Here is a 16,611-nt window from a genome sequence, read left to right as displayed (position 1 = left end):
TGCGAGAGTTGTCAACACCAAGTCTCTCAAGGATGATGCGAAGGTTTGTTGCACAATCAGATGGTGAGTTGGACAAGTCTTTAAGATTGACCCAATTTTTCTCCTCATAAAAACCCTGAGACTCTACGAACTTGAAATCGCGGGAGACTAACACTTTCTTTGTATTCGGCTCATAGCACTTGTATCCTTTTTGTGTTGTAGAGTATCCAATGAACATGATCTTAACACTTTTGGCGTCGAGTTTGTCTCGCTGTTCACCTGGTCTCCGTACATAGCAAACACACCCAAATACATTTAAGTGATCAAGTGTAGGATTTTCTTGGTTTAATACCTCAAATGGTGATGAGTCATGGAGAATCTTTGTATGTGTTCGATTGATGAGATAACAAGCAACAAGGACAGCATCTCCCCACAAACGCTTGGGAACACATGTGTGGAACATCATGGACCTTGCAACCTCCATGAGATGTCTATTCTTTCTTTCAGCTACACCATTTTGTTTTGGTGTGTAGGGACAGCTTGTTTGATGAATAATGCCATGGTGTGCAAGATGTTGTTTGAATGTATGGCTTGTGTACTCCCCACCATTATCTGATCTCAAAATTTTAATCTTGGCATTATAATGGTTATTCACATAACTTTGAAAGTTCATAAATGCTTCGAGAACCCTATCCTTGGATGGTAGTAATGTTAACCAAGTATATTTAGACTTTTCATCAATAAAAGTAACAAAATATTTTTGATTTTCTCTAGATAAGCAAGGAGATGTCCACACATCTGAATGAACCAAATCAAAACAATGATCATAAATAGTCATAGACTTAGGGAACACTGATCTGAAATGTTTTCCAAGAATACAAGTTTCACATTCATCATTTTTAACAGACATATTTGTTAACATAAGTTCTAAAGCTCGAAAGTGGGGATGTCCTAGTCTAGCATGCCAAATAGCACTATTATCTCTACCAATAGTTGAACTAAAACAAGAAGATAAAGATGTAGCTAGGTTCGAATCCTAAAGCACATAGAGGTCATCTTTCGAGACTCCTTGGCCAAGCACTCTACTTTTGTCAATATTCTGAAAATGTAGAGCCAAATATTGCATAACAATTTAGATCAGTAGTAGCTCTCTTGACTGATAACAAATTTGAAGTAAAGCTAGGCATGTAAAAGGCTTTAGAAATTTTATCAAATAATTTCAGGTTACCAATGCCTTTAACAGGAACTTTTTCTCCATTAGCTATAATCACATTTCCATTTGCTAGTTTAATTTCACTAATTAACTTAGAGTCACTAATCATGTGATGAGATGCTCCAGAATCAATAATAAGAGGTTTAGTAGAGTTTAAGGCAAGACAAGCATTATCGGATGCCTCTTTGAGGGCTTTGATGAGTGCATCCAGGTCCGACTTCCTCTCTAGCTCTGAAGACGCCGTTAAGGCAGCTCCCTTACCTTCCGGAGTGTGATTGTTTGGTGTGGAGGTCGTTGCTTCTCCCATCATGTTCGCTTGGTGAGCTCTTGGTCCTCCACGACTACGTCATCGAGACTCGGGAGCTTATCCGATCTCAAGATATGCTTGATGAGATCGTTGTAGGAGGATTTTAACGTCAAGAGTAGGCCGAATACTTTGTCTTGTTTGCGCCTCTTGTTTAAAATTGTCGGATCGATGGTTGCAGGTCGAAGCATCTCTAGTTCAGCCCAAAGAGATCTGAACTTTCCAAAGTGTTTGGTGAACTCCATATCTTCTTGGTTGAGATTGTTGATGGCTTGCTTTATTTCAAAGATTTGGTTTACATTGGTGACATTCCCGAAAACATTTTGAAGTGTGTCCCATAGATCATTTGCGGTTTCACAGTAGGAGTATGCTTCAAGAATAGGAGCATCAAGTGAGTTTTGAATGATGGCAAGAAGTCCTTGATCCTCTTGGAACCACTTGTCTTCTCCACTGGTGACAAGATCTTTGCCGTCTTCAGCGGTTTGGCTCTTTGGAGCTTCGCTTGTGGTGATATGGGACCAAAGCCCTCGACCACATAGGACTGTTTTGTGGATCTTGCCCACAATAAGTAGTTCTCTCCTTTGAGAGTAACTGGAACAATCAGAGTTTTGGTGCTCTCTATGATAATTTGACCGTTGATAAGGTAGATTGTCCAACGGGTAATGAGAAGAGTTTGAGGCAGAAATGTTTTGGTGGGTGTGAGATCTACAGAGAAGGTATGTCCTGCTCTGATACCATGTAAGATTTGAATAGGATAAAGAGTATGAAGAGATTAGTGAGGAGTGTAGGATTGAACAGAGATTGAAACAGAGTGTAGAACAAAGTAAAAAAAGTAGAGTAAGAGAGTAGAAGAAATATGAGAGTGTTTGAGTGTAATGGAGAAAGAGATTATCTCATTTTCTTACTTGAATTAGATCCTAGTTACAATCTAAATATAGACATTTACAATACAGAATATTCTACTAAGATGCTATGCACAATTACATATAATGAGAATGACATCTCCTTAAGCTAACATGTGATCTTGGTTTGACTTGCTTCCCATCTTCTTACTCTCACCAACGGCTCTATGGAAGGATCTCGAAGCATTGGTGATCGTTGGAGATTGTTCTATATAGACTGGACTAGCTAAGCCTCCAAACCGTACGGACGGCCCATCTTGATTAGTGTACGGACGTACGGATAATGGTGTGAGTTCTCATAGTGGACTGGGCGGTGGATGATCGCAAAAGGCATGATCCTGACTAAGGATCTGCATTTGCTGGCAACATGCATGATAAATATGATAAGAAACAACGCACCTCCAAGAACAGCGACTTGAAATATGATTCATTTCAGTTTTCAAGACCCTCACCTTGTCATGTGAATCGTCTAGCCTATCATGAACGGGTGTCATAAGAATTTCAATCATCTGAGCTCCATGGTTTTCAAGAACATTTATAAAGTGTTAAGGTGGGAATGAGTGACATCATTTGACCTAACCTTTTAGCAAGAAAAACTAAAACATGCAACTCAACCATACCAATCTTCTCCACTCCTCCCTTATCGTCCTGCTTTTCCAATTGAGCAAGAAGATCGAAAACCCCCTCGAGAACAGTCTAAGAACTAGCACTGTAATTCTTAATCAGCTTTTGGCCAGAGCCGTGCCTACATTATGAGGTAAGAAACTCTCGCCTACGACATCATATTTTGTGGAAACTTTAGGAGGCTATATATCGTGATATGTATTATTATATTGAATTAGCTAGTTAAGTTAGAGAGAGACTAATACAAAGTAAATAGTATAACGTGTAATATAGAAAATTTCTATGTACAAGAAATCTGAAACCATTATATACTAATGTGTCTTTCTTTCTTCACCTTCATCCAACTTTCTTTTTTTTTTTATATATTAGAGAAAACATTTTGTATATCACTATAACTATATTATATGAAATATCAACCTAATATTTATATTTCATTTGTTTTTCATACTTTTTTCTTATTCGTTGATAATTGCTTTTGTTTATGGAACTAAACTTCTACTTAAAAATTTATATATTTATTATAATATTTAAACACTAATATATATATATATATATATATATATATATATATAATAGTAATATTTGTTATATATATTATTGATATATTAAACAATTATTTTTTGCCTACGGCATCAAAATACTTTGGCACGGCTCTGCTTTTGGCAAGGCTTTGATATTGCCATATACCCAAGAGCCAACACTAACTAGGAGCCCATAGTAAACAAAGGTTTTGCCATCATCAGGTGGCTTGGTCATGAATTCAAACCGAGGGTCCATAATCACCTTCTTAGTCAAAGTTCGCTAGAAGAAAATCCCATAAGTCGCCATAAACTACGTTGTGAGATTAATAATGCCAAGTTCTTTGCGCATCATTCATGCCCGTCTCTACCCATAAGCAAGGTAGCATGTAGGTAAATGCAAATGGTCCATTAACAATTTTGAAGAAAAAAAACTTAAAGTTAAAGTGCTCATATGTGATATGTATCTCTACTTGGTTGACACTTACTCTAAAGCGAGTCAATCAATTTAATTAGAAATATCTTTAGTGTTCCTTTTTTTTTTTTTTTTTTGAACGAAAAAATATCTTTAGTGTTCATTACTTGTTTGTTTCTATCAATTACTTGTTGAATCTACTAAAATTAAACATACATGATCAGATCATAGTGGTATATACAAATCCATCGAATCCCTAATTATATATCTAATTATCACCAACACAGACCTTACCGATTATACTTGAACCAAACTGGATCATAAGTTTCTTCAATCCAAAAACTCAAGGATATTTAAACATGAACAAGGAAGATTGTTACTTTTTCGATTGTTGAAGGCGTGTGTCGGAGGATCTAGGGCTTCCCAAGTCAAAATAAAAACGAAGACACGTTAATATCGTTATTTATTTAAATCTTGACATGTGTTATCAATTATTTAAAACAATTATAAAATTTTAATGGTATTATTAGAAAAAAAGTTATAATAGTATTTTTTGTAAAAAATCTCATAATTACCATTTAAATGATTTTTTACAAAGAAATTATTATAAAATTTATTTTCTAAAAATAGTAAAATACCATGCAAAATATACTTTTCCATAAATTCCATAAAACTACTTGCAACTTTTGAAACTGTATCCTAAATCTAATATAGTTAACCCAAACTCCAAAAATTTAAATTCTACACTCTTGAAATCAATTTATGTTTGTGGTTTTTTTTATAGAAAATAAATGTTTTTGAGATATTTTAAAAACAACATATGGTATTTTGGGGGGGAAAATAACATATGGTATTTTGAATAATTTATCGTGTAAACGTTATAGGGATCAATAAAAAAATTGATGTTAACTTTAAAGTAATCTAATTTCATATAAATTCACCAACTTGCAATAATCATCACAAAAATACATACGTTTAGATAATGAAATAAATTAATTGGTTAAACAATTAAATGGGCCTAGGTTACTAATACAAATGCAGAAGAAATTACAAAATGTTTGCGTGCCTTTTTTAGCCCACTTTGTTTTCAGCCAATGTAAAAAAAAAACGGGGAATAATAGAAGTAGCATAGAAGCATTGAAACATAATAATGAAAAAAAAAAAAAAAAAGTTAATTGAAAGATCAACTTGGAGCAAAATCCTCAGTTCCTCACTGAGCCAAGTATTCCCTAGTCCTAGTCTCCTAGATATGATTCTTTGTTAACCAATTCATGATCCGATTAGAAAATTATCATTATTGCTGGATAATATGGTCTTAAAGCTTAGTTGTCTGCAAGAAAATTTAAATCAACATGTCGACATCGGCTCTGAATACACAATTGAGTCGGCGTAACAACACCATCGTAATTCCAACTTTAGATTATATCATTCAATCAAACCACCTAAGGGTTTCCAGAAAAAGAAACTGATAGGCACGATTTACCACTAATAACTTTCTATATCAAGAAATCTTAATTTAGTAATGCTGTCTCCACCCATGTTGTTCCTTTCTTCTTTCCATGTGTTTCTTTCTATCTTTTCACTTGTGTTTTGCCCCACTAAGCTTATCTTGAAATAGAGATTGTGCTATTGAGATGTTTATTTTTTTTTTTTAAACGAATTGATTTATATGTGAACGAGTTGATTTATATGCTTCTCACATTATCAAGAATTTGAGTAGTTCCAAAGAATGACACGTATTGTTTCAGAGTATCTTAATCCGAGACGGTGACTTCGCATATGAAGCTATTAGCTAAGAGTTCCACTGGTGCCTAGATTTGATTGATTTTCCATACGTCCAACTTAAATGCTTGTGTACCTTTTACAAGTTGCCTGTATCCTTTATTTATGTAGTTTCAAAACGTCGATTAGTAGATTACGTTTCATATATTTTTACTTCAGCATTTTTCTATTTTACTTTTACTAATAACAAGATATTTTTTTATTTGACAAACGTTTTGACAAGAAAATATATTTGACATTGTATTGTAAGGCTGAGAACACTAACATTAAACCCATAACATTCAAGGGTAGATACTGACTAGTCCTAAAACACGTCCTCCCTGTCTCAATGAAAAATATTTTTAGTATTAGTATATGTATATAAAATCGTTCAAATGAAAATGATTGTATTGGAAAACATAAAATATAGTAAAAATAAAAACAAAATAAAAGATGCCATGTTAATGTTTAACAATTCCAAATGCGCCAACAGTACTATAGCAATCTAGTGGGTGAATTATAAAAAATTAATATTTGGTTTAACTTGGGTGTGTGGCATCTCTGAGCTATGTTATAAAAGAAAGTACGAACATTATCCAATATCACGAGTCTATAAATTCCCTACCACCATTGAATTCACTTTCACTTCTCAAATCACAAAAGCCTCTCTCTTTTTCTCTTTTATCTCTCACCCCACCCCATATATACCCACAACAAACCTTAAAAACTGAAATATTTAATTAAAAAGGGAAACAAATATGTCAAATATAATGAGGTGTAATGGAAATGAAGAGGGTGCAGAGCAGAGGAAAGGACCTTGGACGCTTGAAGAAGACACTCTTCTCACCAATTACATTTCCCATAACGGTGAAGGCCGATGGAACCTGCTCGCTAAATCTTCTGGTACTATTCTTTTCTTTTACGTTTCCATGCTTTAAAAGAAAATGCAAGTGCTGAAAAGCTAGTGTGTTTAATTTGAACTTTTAATTTCTCCAAAAAAAAAAAAAAAAAAAAAAAACAGGGCTAAAGAGAACAGGAAAAAGTTGTAGATTACGATGGTTGAATTACCTTAAACCCGACATAAAGCGTGGGAATCTCACTCCTCAAGAACAACTCTTAATCCTCGAGCTCCACTCTAAATGGGGTAATAGGTACGTTAATTACTTTAATATGTACTTAATTTGCTCTCTTTGGCTTTTATATATACTTCTTTTAATAATCTTACGTGTAACATGTTTACGTAGGTGGTCGAAAATTGCGAAGTATTTACCCGGAAGAACAGACAACGATATAAAAAACTATTGGAGAACAAGAGTTCAGAAACAAGCACGCCAGCTCAACATCGATTCCAATAGCCACAAGTTCTTGGAAGTTGTCCGTAGCTTTTGGGTTCCAAGATTGATCCACAAGATGAAAGATAATTCAAACACCAACACTAAAGCTACTCCTCCTGATTTACTTGGACCGGTTTTACAAGACAACAATTTCTCTCCAGACTATTCCAACATGGATTTTTCCACTTCTATGTCGGTAGATCTCAAGAAAATTTCACAATTCATGGAGTCGTCTGATATTGAAACCACATGTTCATTCTACTTGGACGGATCACGAGGGAGTAGTAGTAGTCAATGTGTGAGTGAAGATTACAGCTCCTTCCCTTGCCTAGAGGAGGAGTACATGGTGGCCACAATGGGCAATTCAGACATTTCAGCATTGCAAGATTGTCACGTGGCTGATTCTACGTACGAGGATGATGTGACACAAGATCCAATGTGGAACATGGATGACATTTGGCAGTTTAAGGAGTACGCACACTTTAATTAAGTCGTAGAGCCCACACATCCTGGTGTATGTTCTTTACAAGCTAGATACAACTTAGAGGAGTTTATATTTGCTTCTCTTAGCTATATTTTATTTGTTTTGGATTGATATTATGTGTTCGTATATTCTGAATTGATATGATGTGTTCGCATATTCTGAATTGATATAATGGAAATAAAGTTAAAACACTAATTTTATACGTAAGTAACGTAAAATAAAATTTTCAAGAAATTTACATTTGACTAATAATCTAATATGAGGAAGTGGCAACTCAAAGAATAGTATCGTCTCCCCCTAAAAATCCTAATCTTTGAATATTATAAATTGATCTCCATTTTGTTAGTTGGGATCTTCTGAAGGAGACCAAATCTAATCTCTCTTCTACATATGTGAAAGAATCCAAAATCAAGGGATTCATATATACGATGTTAAATCCAAGCTAGTCAAGGTTCTAGAAAACGATTGATAGGTGTATCTCTTTAGAAAATTAGACGTGTGCATGTTAAGTAAGTGAATGTTCGTTTGGCATTATTATATGATTAGTTCGTTTAAAAGAATATTCTACGTTTAATCTTGTGCTCTAATTGTTTAGCTCAACATTTTCTTCCGACAACAATTGAATCTAAAATGATATATAAAACTTATAATCCTTTGGTACGTACTTCTAGGAACCACGTAAATTAAAGTATTATATACTGAAACTAAAGACACTCGTAACTCTGTTATATTTTCTCCTCCTCTACTTTTGTATGCCTCGACCAAAAAACAAGAGAAGTTAGGTTTAGTTTAGTAACTCCATATTGACCTTCTGTAACTCCATATGTTGTTTAGCTTAAGAGTTAGATTAAATCTCATTAAATTTGATATGAAACATCAGACATATAAAAATTGACTGCATTTTAGCCATTTACACATAAGAGGAGTTTGTCCACCACGAAAAATAATCATATATGTGGCTTCAAAAATGATAATAAATACAAAATTAGTTGAACATATCTAGTCCCACAAGAGCTTTAAGATGATTGAGAGAGATAGCTTTTATTTTCAGTTTTTCACTTATGAAGTGTTCATGTAATCTTTCATTCTTTTATAAAGGTAACTTCTTCCTCATTACCTCCAAATTAATTATATATATACGTACACATTTGGAAGTCATTTCATGGGAGCTTTCGAGTGATTGGACCCAACGGGCGGCCGCGGCATTATAAAGTTGCAATAAACTTTTTAATCATTTTAGAGGTCAAGAAGAGAAGAGTACATATATACATAATACATTTATTAAAAAACCTTTTTTTTGGAGATGAAAGTCTTTGCATGCTTTGTCTCCTTCTCATCTCCAATAATTCAAGTTTATCTATGGATCACATTTGTGTATCAGATTAAATAGGAGATAAAGCTACTCATAAAAGAAAATAATCGGAATTTGGAACCATATATATATACATGCATGGAGAATGGGGTCAATTTTCTATAAATCTAAATCTTGTTTTTTTTTTTTTTTTTTCTCTCTTTAACAATAACCTTTTCTTGTGAACCATCTCTTCTATTATGATTAACTCGAAAATTGCATTTTGGTTATTTTTTTTTGTCTTCCGGCAACCTCCTTAGAGCAACAACGACCCCAAAGCTACCTCTCTCTATAATTTATCTTTTACACGACAAAGGTGAGAAAATCGGTTAAGGGTCGTTTAATTTGTCAATCGGTTTACACGTGTATCGATTGTATATCATCTTCACCCCTTGTATAAGTCCAGTACAAAATGACGACCGGTTATTCCGGGCAACCCAACAAAAATGGAAATTTGAGAAATTAATTGGCGATTGTATATCATCTTCACTGTTAGGGGTGAACCCAAGAATTGTCTTTAATTGGCCATAAACTGTTAGATGGTCAAATTATATAAGTTGTTCAATAATGTTGTTGGAGAGTCGTATGTTTTTTTTATTGGTAGATATTATTAGAATAGTAAATTAGTAATCAGTCAAATTTATTGACCAACGAATGACGTTGTAATTATCAACATGCATGCACCAAACACCTGACTCAAAAATGTGGTTCAAGAAACAGTAAAGTTTTGGCACAAATCACTCAGTCACACCTCCAGTAAAACCCATAATCACCTAACCGAGGATTTCAATATACTCCAGCTATCATTTTTAAAATCGGACGTACACATGTTTTTTTTTTTTTTTTTTTTTGATAATAGAACACATGATTTCAGAAAAAAAAAAAAAAAAAAAAAAAAGTAAATAAACAAGACTTGTTAGTTTCATTTAGGAAAGTAAAAAAAGTAAACGAACAAGACTTGTTATTTTCAAAAGTAAATAAACCTTGCAGGTCATGAGTAAAAAACGTTTTACACATGCTTGTTTTATAAGAGAAAGTGAGTTTCCTATATTAAGATTTTGGTTTGGTGTGGTAATGGTTTCTACATCCTGTTCGGTAAGCATATCCAATAGTAAATAAAACAAAGCTTAAATCAAACATAAAAACAAAACTTCACTAGTATTCGTGTACGTATGTGTATCTATCTTCACAATCACATGTAGACAGACATAGTCCATGCTGGAATTGGCGTCATCCAGCAAAACAATTGTCCAACACATTCGATATACCAAAAAAAAAAATTGATGAAACATTCTAATCAACTAATATTGTATACACCCTAAAGTTTTATCAATATCGTCCTTATCGTAAAAGCACCTTATTCCTTAACCCCTAATATTCCATCTTCTTCCTTTACAACTTTATGATTCTTTGTGTATTATTATTATTCAAACGTAGTTAAAAAAATGTGCTTCCATAGGAATGAATCCACTAGTGTGGTGAAGAGGATAACGAATAGATGATGTGTGGGAGATTGAGAAGCAGTGCACGTTGAAACTGATCACAATCCCATCAAAGCAGTGCTTTTCCGATTTTCAGTACAATTCATAAAAACACGCTAATAATAAAATATCATCTGGCACACTAGTATGACATCTGTAATCTGAAGATAAAATCTTTCAAAAGATAACAACATGGAATTGTATTGTTTTTGACCATTCAAGAAGAAGAAAAAAACTAACTGTTGCACAATGTGCGTATCAAACCAAACCATTTCATGTACTGTTTTGTTAGAAAACGCCTTTTTGGGGGAGTTTTGACCAACACAGCGTTAATATGGGTGGAGTGTTTTACTTTCCACCTTTACCGTAGCTGTCCCTGAGTGTGACCGTCCGGTTAAACACAAGCTTTCCTGGCTCAGAATCCTTGTCCACCGTAAAATAACCTAATGCATCACAAGTTATGGTTAAAAATCTCTATCGCGTCTCTTCATCTAGAATTGCAAGCAATTTTTATGATCTTGAAACTAAAAATACCTAGCCTCTCGAATTGGAATCTGTCTCCGACCGCAGCATCTTTAAGGGTTGACACAGCATAGGCACCAGAAACTACCACTTTGGAGTTTGGGTTAATGTCAGTGAGCCAATCGTCATTTAGTTCAGCAGGGTTCTGTTATTATTAGATACAATTTAGCTTTAGGGAACAATCTTTGTAACTATAACAGAAGCTAGAGAACAATATATATACCTCGGAGTTGAAGAGTTTCTCAAATAATCGGACCTCAACCTTTATGGGCTCTTTTCCTGGGGAAGATTCACTTACCCATTGCAGAACCCCCTAGAGATCAAAAGTAACCGTTAGGAAGAGCCACAGAATTGCAGAAATTATAAAGATGGCTAAAGAAAAGAACCTTTGGCTTTGACTTTTTCTCTGGGTCATATTCCGCATGAATCTCACGAACTGTTTCATTGTCATCAGCAAAGACAACATCGGTGCACTTAATTGGGAAAGCGTATCTGCAAACAGCAGGAAACACATTTAGTCACAAATGAATCATATTCAAAGAAAAAGTAGTAATAATGAAGAATAGTATCCCTTTCTATACCTTAGCAATACAGATTTACCAGGGGCGAGCCCATAATAATCTTTTGAATCCTTCATTCGGAAGTCAGATTGGTCTATGTATATAACTCTAGAGAACGGAACCTAGATCATCAACCCAAGGAAACAAGATCAAGAAAACAGAAAGATATTCCATTGTGTGTAGAAATCTAGTCTATGTGTAACACAGTTTACCTTGTAGAATGCCGAGGGATCATCGTTCTGATCATCAGGCCACCTTTTGGCATCAAGCTCCATAACCGTGTCTGATTCCAAATTGGTGATGACAACCTTAAGAGGATTAAGCACCACCATAGTGCGAGGAGCTGTTTTATTCAACTCCTCTCTAATATGATGCTCAAGACGACTCACATGTATCATGCTACCATCACTTAAACATAGAAACAATAGAACAAATTTAACAAAGATATTTGACATAAGCCAAGCAGTATCAAGTAAATTCAGATATATAGCATACCTTCTGGTAATTCCAATTCCTCGTACAAATGCATTAATCGCAGTTGAAGTCACACCCCTCCGCCTCAAACCAGCAAGTGTCAAAAGACGGGGATCATCCCAACCATCAACATACTTGTTTGTCACGATATAATTCAACTGCAGCAAATAAAAAAGGAAAAATGATACAACCACCATGAATCTCAGCATAAAATTTCTTTAATTGTTCACAGGCAAGTTGAGCATTTTACGAACCTTACGCTTGGACATTACAGTGTTTGTGACATTCAGCCGAGAATATTCCCACACATATGGCATGTAGAGATCCAGGGAATGCAATAGCCAGTAGTATGAAGCACGCCGGGTCTCAAATTCAAGAGTACAGAGCTACAATTGTGCAGATAAAAGAAAAGGTCAAACCACAAAGATAGTTTTAAACAGATGCTTTTGATACAGAAGGGATATTCTAATACTGAAAGTAAAATAGTGGGTCACAAAATGCAGCCGTCAATGATACAAATTCATGCTGCAAATAGCCGAAAGACCAAGAAAGGGACATACCGAATGCGTTATATTCTCAAGAGAATCAACAGTGCAGTGGGCATAATCATAGCTCGGATAGATACACCATTTGTCACCAGCCTTAGGATGAGGTGTGAACTGCAAAGCATATAAACAAGTTAGACAGCAAAAGACGGGAGCGAGCCTCTTGTATGTAACCAAAGATGATTTTAGTTTCACTTGCCTTTATTCGATAGGCAATAAGGTCATACATATTAAAATTATCACTCTGCATATCTTGCTTCATTCTTAGTGTTGCCTTCCCCTCCTCAATCATTCCTCGTCTCATTTCGTCAAAAAGTTTTAGAGATTCTTCAACAGGCCTGTCCCTCCAGGGGCTGTTCATTTTCTTCTCTCTGTACTCTTTTATCTCCTCGCCAGTCTGAAAGTATGAAAACGATTTGACAGGATAAGTTGAATGAGTGGAATAAGTTGCATTACTAGAGCAAAAGAATCACAATGAATTGGAAACGAAACAGGAATCCATATAACAGAGTTTAAATTGTTTGACCTGATGATCAACATAAGCATGACCTCTCCGAATCAACTCCACTGCCAAATCATACAGTTCTTGGAAATAATCACTGGTGTATGTAATCTAGAAACAAACAATGGAAAAGGTCAAACAAATACTAATAACAATGAGCTATCAGTGCAAAATACTTGACAATACCTTGAAGGGTTCCCAACCCATCCACTTGACAATTTCTTCAATGTGATTAATATACTCTTCCTTCTCTGCCTCAGGATTTGTATCATCATACCTGAAAACCAGATTTACAAGGAATTCTGAGCATTGTCCTCATAGAAGAACCAAGGATTGTTATAGAAAAGCAAAGATGTAAGAAACTCAAGTAAACGCAAACAAGAATTTTTACCTTAGGTAACAGCAGCCCCCTCGCTCCTTTGCAAGGCCAAAATCAACAAACATAGCCTGAAAGTACAAGCAAATGAAATGAACATAAAATCGTAGCCCCTACCAATTATACACCATCATGCAAAATATCCCAAAAACCTCATATCATGTATAATTTTACCTTGGCATGTCCAATATGTAGATAACCATTTGGTTCAGGGGGGAAACGAGTATAAACTTTTCCCCCAGTCACCTTGAGATGTTTGTCAAGAACTTCTTTTGAATTGCTACATCTGAGCACAGAGCCACCACTGAAAAACACTTCTGTATGAACCTGAGAAGATAAATAAGCATATGTTACATCACAAACGCTAGCTATAAATGCACCCATGAAAAGAATAACTTAAGGTCAAACATGTTATAAGAAGTTTGTTCCAGATCACCACAAAGAAAGGCACGCAATACACGTCATACGTATTCTAGTATTGTATGACTGAATCAACCCGGATATATGATTATCAATGGAAGAAGTTCCAGATGTGTAGAACGTGAAACTGAAAATCCAGTACAATAAATGAGCATAAATAAACTAAAAGCAGATGTTACCATATTATTTTGCTCTGGCTGAGGGAATATAGAATAAGGATTAAGCTCCTCTTCAGATGGCTCTGGGGTAGCTTCCACAACAGCTTTCTTTTCCTAAAGATAAGCCACAATGAAGAATTAAAATCACAATATACACAACAGAAACACATTCAAATGAAACCTCTAATCACCTCATTTTTGGCAGGCTTCTCCTTCTTCTCCTTCTTTTTTGTAGGTTTTTCATTATCAGCTGCGGTTTTCTCACCAAGCAATTCATACATCTTATCATCTATAAGTTTCTATAGCAGACACATAAGAGTGGATAAGAAAACTACAATATTGTTTGTGGCTTCAAAAGAAGTCAGGGTGCTGAAAAAGTTAACGCACCTTTACAATCTTAGGATCCGCCCATGGCAAACTTTTCCGGACATGCCCAAATAATTCACCCACTACATAACATACATACGCCATTCAACCAAGCGTGTGAAAAATTATAGAGAATCAAAGCAACGGTAGATATGCCTCAAATGAACCGAATGCCTTAGACAGTGAGGTGTAGAGAAATTACTAACCATTAGTTCGGTAGCGCTGCTCCAATATTGTTTTCTTATTCTCTTCAAAAATCTCTTTAACTGCTTTCTCAATATCTTCTGGGGAAACTTCAATCCCTGTTCCAACGCGATAAAATAAAGATTTCATTCCCAAATTCATGGAAAGACACAAAAAATTGTAACCTCAAAGCATTGGATTAAAAAAGAACAACACATAGCCTACACACCTTGGCATTAAAGAAAGAAATCTAATCAATGATCATAACAGCAAACACAAAAGTTCTTACCAACACCACATGCCTCCTCAAATTCATTTAGCTTGAAGTCTTCAGGGCCGGTATTGGCAAAAAAAGCAAACGCAGCTTCCAACTGGGCTGGAGTTTTAATCTGCAGATTCATCAATCAGAGAAAATTAAATCAAGCGTCCGCTAGTTTCCCATGGACAAAAGAGGCCCTAACCCAAGAAAGGGAAGCTCTGGCAGATAAAATTCAAGGAGCCATATACTAACCTTAGAGGTAACAATGTACTTGAGCAATGTAGGACGATGCACAAGAGCATTTGTAGGGTACTTAGTAGCAACCTATTGTTACACATAATTCCAAGGAAAATACAAAACCTCAATAAGTTTCTTATAAGCATCGACAAAAAAAAAATCTCAAGGCCATTTAGGTTTAGTTAGAAGTATATCTCACCGAGTACAAAAGATTCCCAGTAGTTCGATCGCACCCATCAGTGACAGCAGCCTAGTACACAGAAGACAAGGGTCATGAAAATATTGTCTCAATCATCCAATTGAAAAGGCAACAGATGAAATTATGAACAAAATCATACATGCAACGGAGTCAAAATCATCAAACAAAACATTACGAATTGAGATTACATACAAAATTTGGATTTAGTCAACAGATTGACAGAATTCAAAACTTTCCCAAACGAAAATGAAAAATCAATCCTTCCAATTTCATCAGATACAATCAGAGCCGATAGCGAACACAAAGGAGGAGGGGAAGAGAAAGAGAGGACACACCTCGTATATAACGGCGGTGAGATTGGCGGTGACCTTGTTGTTATTGATGGTATTGCGCGCCGTTCGCTCGTCCAAACCAATGCTAAGGAAGAGCTCGAGAGATTTCTCGGAGTTATCGTCTTTGAGAACCATGGCGCCGAAACTGACAAAATTAACAGAAATGAGATATGATGAGAGACCTCTTTAGGGTTTAATGGTGTGTGTGTGTGTGAGGACTCAGGAGGGACGATGATTACTTCTACGGTTTTACATTTAACCAGATGTAACCAACTTAATGGACATACTAATATATCTAAACCAGATCGAATTTAAATCGGTTCTTTGGGTTTACTCTTAACCGAAGCTGGCTTAATATAAGGAGATATTAACCAGATGTAACCAAAGTAATGGAAATACTATATATCTAAACCAGAACGAATTTAATTGGTTCTTTTGGTTTACTATAAACCGAAGCTGGCTTAATATAGGCTGACCAACTTTTAAGACTTTAAAAATGTTTAAAGCCTTAACAGTCAATTTTTTGCCAATAAGGCTTTTTTGGCTTTTAATTTTTTTAAAGTTTTAAAAATCACTTCTTTTTCTTATGAAATACATTATTAATAAGAAAATGATATTCAAACAATGCATTAATTAGTGTTTGTTTTTAATTAGTTTTCAATCAAAATACATCATCACTAATAATACTACAACTTCAATTATTTATTTCTTATTCTTATAGTTGTTTGTTTTTAATTAGTTTTCAATCAAAATTTCATATTTGATTGATTTATATTTTTAAAATTTTAATTTATCATTAATAAAATTTATTTTATCATTAAAATTTTATTAAATTAATTTCTGACATAATATATATTTATTATTAATATTTATAATAATAATAAAAATAACAGCCAAATTCTCTACAGCTAAAATATCAAATTCTGTACAGCCAAGGAGATAAATTTTGGTACAATTTGAAAAAATCGAACCGAACCATAAAATATGAAATGCAACCGAATCCAGACCTTGTTCGAGCCATCGCCAACAGCTACGCCGCTAGTCTCCGCCTATGCTTGCCGATCAGACGAAAGTCTCTGCAACTCGCACGAGCCGTTCACGCCAATATCATT

The 16,611-nt window shown here is 34.9% G+C and overlaps 2 protein-coding genes across 2 annotated transcripts; one reads left to right on the top strand and one right to left on the bottom strand.

The window, feature by feature from the left end:
• The first annotated feature begins 6,268 nt into the window (after nt 1-6,268).
• LOC104741280 (transcription factor MYB62-like) lies at nt 6,269-7,738 on the top strand. Its single transcript, XM_087483110.1, has 3 exons — nt 6,269-6,619; nt 6,738-6,867; nt 6,961-7,738. The coding sequence occupies exons 1-3, from the start codon at nt 6,475-6,477 to the stop codon at nt 7,538-7,540; spliced, it is 855 nt and encodes a 284-aa protein (XP_087339236.1). The 5' UTR covers nt 6,269-6,474; the 3' UTR covers nt 7,541-7,738.
• A 2,718-nt stretch (nt 7,739-10,456) lies between these two features.
• Nucleotides 10,457-16,072, bottom strand: LOC104741279 (glutamine--tRNA ligase, cytoplasmic). Its single transcript, XM_010462091.3, has 22 exons — nt 15,503-16,072; nt 15,168-15,218; nt 14,984-15,055; nt 14,762-14,861; nt 14,496-14,591; nt 14,311-14,372; nt 14,115-14,222; nt 13,945-14,037; nt 13,520-13,672; nt 13,361-13,416; nt 13,156-13,246; nt 12,994-13,080; nt 12,667-12,864; nt 12,483-12,581; nt 12,177-12,308; nt 11,944-12,080; nt 11,661-11,856; nt 11,470-11,570; nt 11,275-11,380; nt 11,112-11,201; nt 10,901-11,033; nt 10,457-10,809 (listed from the first exon to the last, which is right to left on the bottom strand). The coding sequence occupies exons 1-22, from the start codon at nt 15,632-15,634 to the stop codon at nt 10,715-10,717; spliced, it is 2,388 nt and encodes a 795-aa protein (XP_010460393.2). The 5' UTR covers nt 15,635-16,072; the 3' UTR covers nt 10,457-10,714.
• Between the last annotated feature and the right edge of the window lie 539 nt (nt 16,073-16,611).

Source organism: Camelina sativa, chromosome 14 (genome assembly GCF_030686135.1).
Source record: "Camelina sativa cultivar CO46 ecotype springtype chromosome 14, ASM3068613v1".
NCBI lineage: Eukaryota > Viridiplantae > Streptophyta > Magnoliopsida > Brassicales > Brassicaceae > Camelina > Camelina sativa.
The sequence above is the reverse complement of the archived record's forward strand: the minus strand, read 5'-3'. Positions and strand labels throughout refer to the sequence as shown.

Excerpts from the sequence above, each read along its gene's own strand:
- LOC104741280 (XM_087483110.1), top strand. The coding sequence starts at position 6,475 with ATGTCAAATATAATGAGGTGTAATGGAAATGAAGAGGGTGCAGAGCAG. Across the intron at positions 6,620-6,737 it reads CCTGCTCGCTAAATCTTCTG|GGCTAAAGAGAACAGGAAAA; the intron begins GTACTATTCTTT and ends AAAAAAAAACAG. Across the intron at positions 6,868-6,960 it reads CACTCTAAATGGGGTAATAG|GTGGTCGAAAATTGCGAAGT; the intron begins GTACGTTAATTA and ends ATGTTTACGTAG.
- LOC104741279 (XM_010462091.3), bottom strand. The coding sequence starts at position 15,634 with ATGGTTCTCAAAGACGATAACTCCGAGAAATCTCTCGAGCTCTTCCTT. Across the intron at positions 14,592-14,761 it reads TGAGGAGGCATGTGGTGTTG|GGATTGAAGTTTCCCCAGAA; the intron begins GTAAGAACTTTT and ends GCGTTGGAACAG. Across the intron at positions 12,309-12,482 it reads TTGAGAATATAACGCATTCG|CTCTGTACTCTTGAATTTGA; the intron begins GTATGTCCCTTT and ends GCACAATTGTAG.